General features: G+C 36.6%; 1 protein-coding gene across 1 annotated transcript in view; it reads right to left on the minus strand.

Moving 5' to 3' along the window:
* The window catches only part of LOC133658787 (endosome/lysosome-associated apoptosis and autophagy regulator family member 2-like), a 50910-nt gene extending 41947 nt beyond the window's left edge, over window positions 1-8963 (minus strand). The window contains exon 1 of the mRNA XM_062061179.1: window positions 8611-8963. Within this exon, the coding sequence (XP_061917163.1) occupies window positions 8611-8745 (135 nt within the window). The 5' untranslated portion in view covers window positions 8746-8963. The remainder of the gene's footprint in view (window positions 1-8610) is intronic.
* Between the last annotated feature and the right edge of the window lie 1835 nt (window positions 8964-10798).

Below are 10798 nucleotides of genomic sequence, written 5' to 3' on the forward strand. Positions count from 1 at the left end.
GATGCCCATATAGGCTGTTCAGATTTACTTTACAAAAGAGAAGTGTAGGATACTTCTCTTGTTGCCTTATTTATATTTGACCACTACTGTTTTCTGTTTATTTGTTACTGACTGTGGCAGGACACCTCTGCCTCTGTTTCACCTTTATGTTGCTGGTAAATAATATGGTTGTAGTAGTAGGCTAAAGTTTAATTATTTAGTATGCACTAATTAAAGGGGCAGAGCTTTAAGAGACATTTTAGCTTTTATATTTTATAAGATATATTTTTTGTAAGAACCACAATTAATAAATATATTTCAGTGAATAACTTATTGTTCAAATCTGTATATAAATATGTACATAAAGTGTTGTAATTATATTGTAAAATGGATGGACGGACATTTAAAACAAAACTGTTATTATTAATTAGTAAGTATACATTTTTTGAGCCTTTTTAGAGAAAATCATATCATTGTAGTAAATTATGCAAATTTTTCGATTATGTCATGGTGACCACGCCCATAGCCACGCCCCCACCGCCACAGGTATCTTGGCAGTTTATGGGAAACACTGATCACTTGTCGTTCCAAAGTGAGTGTCCAATCACAAGTTGCAATATAGCAGGAAGCAGAAAGTGTTGATTAGGTGGCAGATATAGATTTGCCATTTTCAAGAAGGATAAAGAGAAACTACATCTTGTGAGACCATGTCGGTCAACCCCGCAAGCCAGCCCAGATGTCCGGGCGAGGAAATTGGGAAATGCCCACCACTTCCACTCGAATCAAGCGACTACACTGCAAAAAGTCAGTGTTCAAAAACAACAACAAAAAATACAAAAATTTGGGGTATTTTATTTGAATTAAGCAAAATTATCTGCCAATAGAACAAGAAAATTTGGCTTGTCAAGACTTTCCAAAACAAGTCAAATTAGCTAACCTCAATTAACCCAAAAATATCTTAGAATAAGTATATTCTCACTTATAGCAAGTGCACTTTTCTTGGTAGAAAAAAAAAAGAGACCTTTTTGCTCAATATTTTAAAAAATATTCTTAAATTAAGTAAATGCTAGTGCCATTATCTTGACATAATGATATGCGCTCGGCATTACATTTCTTGAAACCAACAAACTTATACTAAAAACTAATTTATTGTTCTTAATGGAAAGGCAACAAGTTTCCTAGCCGCTCAGGCAAATCATATTGTCTAAAAATGCATTTTTCCATGGATAACATGACATCATCGCGCCAAGTGCGTGCTCTTTCAGTCAATTAGTGCGCATATATACAGCCCGACCCCCGGCCAACATTTTTTTATTGTAATTTTGAGGAATTTATCTAAATGTGCATGAACTATTTCTGTTCAAATTTGTTTGAAATGTTAAATGTCAAATGTTTAAATATTAACTGTCAGTTTACTGTACTGTGCCAACTGTACTACTATATGAGTACTTATTTTCTATTGTTTCATTGGAAATAAAACAGCAAAGTCCATTTGGCTGTCATCTGTTTTAATTATGAGACACATTTGTGTCAAAATCATGATTTTTTTTTTTCCATGCTTGAAATAAGAAATGATTACTTAAAAAAAGCAGTTTTATTCTTGTGAGTGTTGATGACACAGCTTTGCAACAGTTGATATTCTAGTTTCAAGCATGTTTTACTCAATATAGGTCATCAGATCTCAGCAACAAGCTCTAATATCTTACTGAGATCATTTAGGACCAAAACACTTAAAACAAGTAAAACACTAACATAAAATCTGCTTAGTGAGAAGAATGATCTTATCAGACAGAAAATAAGCAAATATCAACCTTATTTCTGATATTTCATCTTACTTAGATTTCAGTTTTTGCAGTGTATGAGCGGTACCACTGGTGTATACGGTGTCGAATGGGTCCGACAAATTGTGAGTTGAAATATTTAATTTCTCTATTTTTTCATGTTTAATATGTTTTTTGCAATTTTAATTTTGACAGTACCACATAAGATATGTTTTAATTGCTGATTCGGTTGTATTTATTTTTCAAATGCGAAAGAAAATAACCCGTTTTGTACACTGTTGATGTGCATCAATGGACAGTAGTGCGTAAATATGTTCCTGTATGGAAGTGGTCCCCAACCTTTTTTGCACCACGGACCGGTTTAATGTAGGCATTATTTTCAGGGACCGGCTTTCCACTCATGCCAGATAAATACAGCAAGAATAAGTGCATGAACAATACAAGTGACTATAATGCTGAATTAGTGTTTTTTTGCAATGAGATGCAGGTGGAAATCAGCCTTAGGCTACAATCTGTCACTTTTCTGTCTGATATGTTCATCAATGTGCATTGTATCATGTCACTAAGTTATAACAACTTCCTATGAGGAGTTTTATTCTACATCTATAAACAAGCTCATAGGTGTGTCTAGTGCACAGGTGTCTAACTCAAGGCCCGCGGGCCACATCTGGCCCTCCACCTCATTTTATATGGCCCGCAAAAGCCTGGAAATAATATGTGTCAATAAAATACCTTATATTTTCTTTCTTTACTTTCTTATTTTCTTACTAAAAGGCCTACTGAAAGCCACTACTACCGACCACGCAGTCTGATAGTTTATATATCAATGATGAAATCTTAACATTGCAACACATGCCAATACAGCCGGGTTAACTTATAAAGTGCAATTTTAAATTTCCCGCCACACTTCCGTTTGAAAACGTCTATGTATGATGACGTATGCGGGTGACGTCAGTCGTTGAAACGGAAGTATTGGTACCCCATTGAATCCAATACAAAAAAGCTCTGTTTTCATCTCAAAATTCCACAGTATTCTGGACATCTGTGTTGGTGAATCTTTTGCAATTTGTTTAATGAACAATGGAGACTGCAAAGAAGAAAGCTGTAGGTGGGATCGGTGTATTAGCGGCTGGCTGCAGCAACACATCCAGGAGGACTTTGAGTTGGATAGCAGACGCGCTATCCGACGCTAGCCGCCGACCGCATCGATGATCGGGTGAAGTCCTTCGTCGCGCCGTCAATCGCTGGAACGCAGGTGAGCATGGGTGTTGATGAGCAGATGAGGGCTGGCGTAGGTGGAGAGCTAATGTTTTTATCATAGCTCTGACGAGGTCCCGTAGCTAAGTTAGCTTCAATGGCGTCGTTAGCAACAGCATTGCTAGGCTTCGACAGGCGGCACAGCATTAACCGTGTGGTTACAGGTCCAGTGTTTGGTTCGGTGTCTCCTGATAGTAGTATTGTTGATCTTCTGTCTATCCTTCCAGTCAGGGGCTTATTTCGTTTGTTTCTATCTGCATTTAAAACCGATGCTATCACGTTAGCTCCGTAGCTAAAGTGCTTCACCGATGTATTGTCGTGGAGATGAAAGTCACTGTGAATGTCCATTTCGCGTTCTCGACTCTCATTTTCAAGAGGATATAGTATCCGAGGGGGTTTAAAATACAAATCCGTGATCCACAATAGAAAAAGGAGAAAGTGTGGAATCCAAAGAGCCCTTTTACCTAAGTTACAGTCAGAGCGAAAAAAAGATACGTCCTGCACTGCACTCTAGTCCTTCACTCTCACGTTCCTCATCCACGAATCTTTCATCCTCGCTCAAATTAATGGGGTAATCGTCGCTTTCTCGGTCCGAATCTCTCTCGCTGCTGGTGTAAACAATGGGGAAATGTGAGGAGCCCTTCAACCTGCGACGTCACGCTACTTCCGGTACAGGCAAGGCTTTTTTTATCAGCGACCAAAAGTTGCGAACTTTATCGTCGATGTTCTCTACTAAATCCTTTCAGCAAAAATATGGCAATATCGCGAAATGATCAAGTATGACACATAGAATGATCTGCTATCCCCGTTTAAATAAAAAAATGTCATTTCAGTAGGCCTTTAAAGGTATTAGGGTTTTTTTCTAGTTTTGACGGGGGAAAAAAATAATGTCCAATATTGCAACAAATATTATATTATCTAACTTTGTTGGTCAAAATCCAAATAAATACTTCAATATCTGCTTAACCTATGGTTTCGAAGCAAGTTATCCATCAAATTGTACACTATAAAAATTACCAATAGATTTTACTTTAAAATTTAGGGAGTTTTTTAACAGCTTATTACTGTAAGTTGGAAAAAAATGACCAATGTTTGTTTTTTTTACAGTAAAATTCTGTCGACTGAGCTGTCAAGTTTTGTTTTTTTTTAAATCCACGGTTGATGATTTTATGGTACCACATTTTATTATGGTAAAAAACTGGCATCTGAGTTGTCAAAATAAAATTCAACAGCTGTACTGTATTTCTATTTACAGTAATATGTTGTAAAAATATTAATAATAACTTTAAAAAACACCATATATTTTACAGTAAAATATTTTACTGGCAACTAAGCTGGCAGTTTTTTTTCTGTAAAAAACAGTGATAAAATCCACAGATTTTTTTACTCTTTACCTAAAAAATATTTTAAATATTGGGGTGGGGTTGGGGGCGGGGGGCGTGGTTATTTACAGCTAGAATTCACCAACTCAAGTATTTCATATATATATATATATATATATATATATATATATATATATATATATATATATATATATATATATATATATATATATATATATATATATATATGAAATACTTGACTTTCAGTGAATTCTAGCTATATATATATATATATATATATATATATATATATATATAATTTACATAAAAGAAATACATGAATTTCAGTGTTCCGGTGGCTATCCATTAGATGGCAGTATTGTCCTGTTTAACTTCTCCGTTCATGATGAGTATATCATTTCGGCCACCGTGTTCAATGGAGAAGTCTGTTCTACATATTTACAGGCAACATACACCTTCCCCTTCGAACTGTCCTGGATGAACTGAAATTCTTGTTTCCATTCGTTTGAATTCGTTAGGCAAGCTGTTTATATTGTGGGAAAGCGGACTTGAGAACAGGCTGTCCCCACTCAGTCTCAGGTCCGCATTGAGCTGGAGGGGGCGTGGCCTCCAGCTCCGGCTGAATACCGGGAGTTTGTCGGGAGAAAATCTCTGCCGGGAGGTTGTCGGGAGAGGCGCTAAATACCGGGATTCTCCCGCTAAAAACGGGAGGGTTGGCAAGTATGCCGGTAGCAAAAGCGTCACGGACCGGTACCGGTGGTTGGGGACCACTGCTGTATTGTATTTCTCCAGCAATGGTCATGTGGTGACATCAATGATGGTATTTGGAGAGGTAATCATTGAAGTCGGACATCACTGAAGGCCTAGGTGGGAAACGCACTGGTGTTGAGTAAGAGTAAACGATGGCTCCACCGCCTGAATGTGGGTGAGAGGAATGTTTGCTTTGATGAACACTAAAGCTGCAACTGCCTCACTTTACAATATGATGAACCAGTTTTACAAGCAATTGTCATTCCTTTGCCCTGGATACACCACATTCCAGTCCAACGACCATGACAACAACTGGCCCACACGTGGTGGTCTGATCATTGCATGGAAATATTTGCATTTATTTGAGATGAATTGCATACAAAGAGAACCCCCGAATATCTGCAGGCAGAGTAAGGACTGCCTATAAGGAATGTTGCGCCTCTCATAAGGACCAAGGCGGCACCAGTTGAGGCTAAGAGGGAGTTTCTGAGCTGATCCAGAACACAAGGACGGAAAAACTAGTCCATGCAGGAAACTGATAACAGCCTGGCCAAGTTCAACACTAAAGAGAGGCACAGAGTGATGGTAATGTCCTGTTATAGTGATGAAACCTAAGGGACATTATTGTTTTACAACCACTTAGATACGGTCTGGAGATTATGTAATTTCACCTATTTGGGTTAAAAATATTTTTTGCAAACCAGTAATTATAATCCGCAAATAATGTGCCGTTGTTGAGTGTCTGTGCTGTCTAGAGCTCGGCAGAGTAACCGTGTAATACTCTTCCATATCAGTAGGTGGCAGCCGGTAGCTAATTGCTTTGTAGATGTCGGGAACATGGTTTGTCGTGATCACAATATGCAGGCGACAGCAGGAGGCAGCGTGAAGGTAAAAAGGTATCTGATGCTTAAACCAAAAATAAACAAAAGGTGAGTGTCCCTAAGAAAAGGCATTGAAGCTTTAGGAAGGCTACGCAGAATGAAACTAAAACTGAACTGGCGACAAAGTAAACAAAAACAGAATGCTGGACGACAGCAAAGACTTACAGCGTGTGGAGCGGATGGCGTCCACAAAGTACATCCGTACATGACATGACAATCAACAATGTCCACACAAAAAAAGGTAGCAACAACTTAAATGTTCTTGATTGCTAATATGCATGTAAAAAAAAGGACCAATCAGTGTTTTCTAATTGAGCTCAAACTCACAATTAACAAGGCATGAATGAGATTTAACATCGAAGGAATTGAAAGGCAAGAGTAGCCGTTACAAGTAAACAAATTTCACTGAAGACCCAAAAGACCAACCAAGATCGCGCTGCACCAATGACAGCCAGCAGCCGGCGGGCCGTGAGTAAAATCAGCTGATGACGCAATGAACGAATGAACGCGCTGCTGCGCTGTATGAAATCATTCGAACAGATTGTGGATGTGAAATGCAATAAAACAGGATGTTGGAAGGACATTTAAGAATGAAATAAGTGTACATTAAATTGAGCTGTGTGATTACCTGGAATGATGTCTGGCACACCTGAGACGGCAGCTGAGCACGAGGACATGCTGAGAACGCGCATTGCTTCGCGCAGAGGCAGACTGGGAGCGTGCACGAGGAGGCTAAATGAAATAAAGACTTTGATGACTGATGTTAGAAATGCTGATAAAGTCAATGATGCATTTGAAGCACTTAAAGGAGCTGTGGATGAATTTAAAAATGCTCACAACTTTGTGCAAGAATTCTTATCAGAAGAGGAAAAGGAAAATGATTATTATGACTGGTATGAACCCAGAATAATACATTTGAATTATTTCATGAAAGATGTTGAAACATGGAAAAGAGAAATTGCACAATCAAAAGTTGGACCACTGGACAGCATATCAAATGTGTCTCACAAATCAAAGTCTGCCACTGGATCAAAAGCCTCCAGATGTTCCTCAGTATCCTCAGAATTAAAAATTGCCAAAGCGGAACAAGCTGCTACAATGGCTCGAGCTGCTGCACTGAAGGAAAAACACACCTTGCAACTGGAGGAAACAAAGCTTAAAGCAAAGATGGAGCAAATGGAGTTGGAAGCAGACCTCGCAGCATCAACTGCTAAAATAGAAATCCTTCAAAGTGATTTAATTCATGGAAGCCATGATGTGGCTCAGGAACCTCCGGGTGATGGCATGACTGAGTATTATGATTCTCACCATGATACAGAAACTATGGAGAGCAGTGTGGACTTTATAGAGTTAGGTGCAATACCCAAGACCCCACTTCACCAAACCATCTTAAGTCTCCACAGACCTCTACTTAAAAGGAACACCAACACATCAGAAGATCTAAATAAACCTCAAGACAAAAACACAACTGAACAACACAAGACCCAGAGTGTAAATCAAACTCAAATAATAAATCACTCTGAACAAGATAATGTGGTCATGTACTTTGTGGACGCCGTCTTTGCTCCACAGTGAGTCTTTGCTGTCGTCCAGCATTCGGTTTTTGTTTACTTTGTAGCCAGTTCAGTTGTAGTTTCGTTCTGCTTAGCCTTCCCTAAGCTTCAATGCCTTTTCTTAGGGGCACTCACCTTTTGTTTATTTTTGGTTTAAGCGTTACATACCTTTTGCGTACCAAAAAAGGTTGAGAAACACAGTGTCATGTTCGGATGTACTTTGTGGACGCCGTCTTTGCTCCACAGTAAGTCTTTGCTGTCGTCCAGCATTCTGTTTTTGTTTACTTTGTAGCCAGTTCAGTTGTAGTTTCGTTCTGCTTAGCCTTCCCTAAGCTTCAATGCCTTTTCTTAGGGGCACTCACCTTTTGTTTATTTTTGGTTTAAGCGTTACATACCTTTTGCGTAACAAAAAAGGTTGAGAAACACAGTGTCATGTTCGGATGTACTTTGTGGACGCCGTCTTTGCTCCACAGTAAGTCTTTGCTGTCGTCCAGCATTCTGTTTTTGTTTACTTTGTAGCCAGTTCAGTTGTAGTTTCATTCTGCTTAGCCTTCCCTAAGCTTCAATGCCTTTTCTTAGGGGCACTCACCTTTTGTTTATTTTTGGTTTAAGCATTAGACACCTATTACCTGCACCCTGCCTCCCGCTGTTTCCGACATCTATGAAGCAATTAGCTACCTGCTGCCACCTACTGATAAGGAAGAGTATAACGTGGTAAGTCTGCCGCTCTCCAGAAAGCACCGACACTCAACAACGGCACGTTATTTGCGGATTATCATTACTGGTTTGCAAAAAATATTTTTAACCCAAATAGGTGGAATTAGATCATCTCCCACGGCACACCAGACCAGTGTGCCGCGGCACAGTGGTTGAAAAACACTGCTGTAGTGGGTTTGAAACGCAAACCGGAAGTGCGCCTGTAAGAAAATATGGACCTAAAAAAAAAGGACCAATCAGTGTTTTCCAATTGACCTGGAACTCACAATTAACATGGTGTGAATGAGATTTAACGTCGAAGGAATGAAAACATGAACAATTAAAAAAACACTTTGGTAGCATCGCTCACCTCCGTGCAGGGCCGCGGCTTCCCGGCCACGTCAATCAGCCTCAGCGCACACAGCAGGAGGAGGAGAACCGGCGTCCGCATTGTCGATAACGCGAGGGTCACGAACACAAAGGTTAAAACAACAAAATGTCGCATCAATTGAAAAGGTTACTCAAAGGTTTATCGACACATGTTTCCCCCGGCGTTTCCTCTTTGTGCCAAATTGACCAGCTCGCCACCTGCGATTATCCTCTTGACAGCCCTCCAGCAGAGATTCGCGTCAGTCAAGCCAGCGAGAGCACACCAGTACTTACTCGTAGAGCTTTTCAAAATAAAACTCCTTGACGTATCGCTCGCGCAACCGTGGTTCGGTTTCAGGTCTATTTTTGTTCACGTTCTCCTGATATTTTCTTGATGATAAATCATTCGCATCGAAATGAGCGACGATTCTTACTCCAAAGTGCTCCCGTTTTGGTAGATATTCAAATAATTATCTTGGTTTGAAGGGGAAATATTTACGCTCTCTTAGATATGGTCATGTTGTTTGACTTGAATCTGTGGAGATCCACCGGCTCTGACGCTACGATTACGTCAATCAGAAAAAATAATAATAATGCATTTATCTTTTATGGTGTGACAATATTCATGACGAATTTGTGCTTTGTTTTAAAGACGTGCTATTTGGATTTACACTGTATGAAAAAAAACTGAAAAGGAATTTCACATTTGCAACCTCATTATACTATTGGCTAAGTTGTATATTCATAAATGTAACTTTCTCAATACCCGACCTGTTTTTTGTGCCTTTAAAAAAGAATTAGAACTCTACGTTAAAACACTCTATACTTCTAACAACCAAAAAGCTGTGAAAAAGATGATGCTGTGTTCCAAATTTAAGTGATTTACTGAAATTGAATGAGCCTATGGCTTTGCACTTTGTTTTGTTATATATATATATATATATATATATATATATATATATATATATATATATATATATATATATATATATATATATATATATATATATATATATATGTGTGTGTGTGTGTGTGTGTGTGTGTCTATATATATATATATATATATATATATATATATATATATATATATATATATATATATATATATATGTGTGTGTGTGTGTGTGTGTGTGTGTCTATATATATATATATATATATATATATATATATATATATATATATATATATATATATGTATATATATATATATATATATATATATATATATATATATATATACATATATATATATATATATATATATATATATATATATAGACATATATATATATATCGATACATATATATACATACATATATATACATACATATATATATATATATATATATATATGTATATATATATATATATATATATATATATATATATATATATATATATATATATATATATATATATATATATATATATATATAAATTCAAAGTAACTATATATATATATATATATATATATATATATATATATATATATATATATATATATATATATATATATATATATATATATATATATATATATATATATATATATATATATATATATAGTTACTTTGAATTTACAACCCCCTGGCGCTGTTTTGTACTGTTTTGTGTACTTACTTTGATTATTATTTCTCAACTGTTTGTAAATGTTGAAATTTATAAATAAAGGTTTATAAAAAAAAATTAAAAAAATTATCTTAAGGTGAAGGCAAGTTAAGACAATTTTGAAAATATGTGCAGTAATTTAACAGACTACTGTTGTTGTTGTTATTACTGTTGCTAGCCGGTTTTTTTCTATTCTATATATTGAATGTGACATTACATGTTCAGAATAGAAAAAAAAACATAATAAACAACATATAGACATCGCTAATGCCTACATTTTTACTAAAAAATATTTAGATTTAAAAAAAAACATGATGATGTGATGATAACTTTGCAATATCTCTTGTTTTCCTCACATTGACCACTAGAGGTCAGCAAACGCCCTGCAAGTGTTCAGTTGAGTTCAGTTTCAGTTTATTCCGAACATGCATTCAAAACAATTACAATGTAATGCATCACATATTTATATTTGTTTCATTACAACATGTCCGAAAAGGTGTAAAAAGAAGCACGGCTTATTTAATCTTTAACACTTTTTCGTATCCCAGCATTTTTTTGGTTCTCTGTAACAAAACAGTGA

Source organism: Entelurus aequoreus, linkage group LG10 (genome assembly GCF_033978785.1).
Source record: "Entelurus aequoreus isolate RoL-2023_Sb linkage group LG10, RoL_Eaeq_v1.1, whole genome shotgun sequence".
Taxonomy (NCBI): Eukaryota; Metazoa; Chordata; class Actinopteri; order Syngnathiformes; family Syngnathidae; genus Entelurus; species Entelurus aequoreus.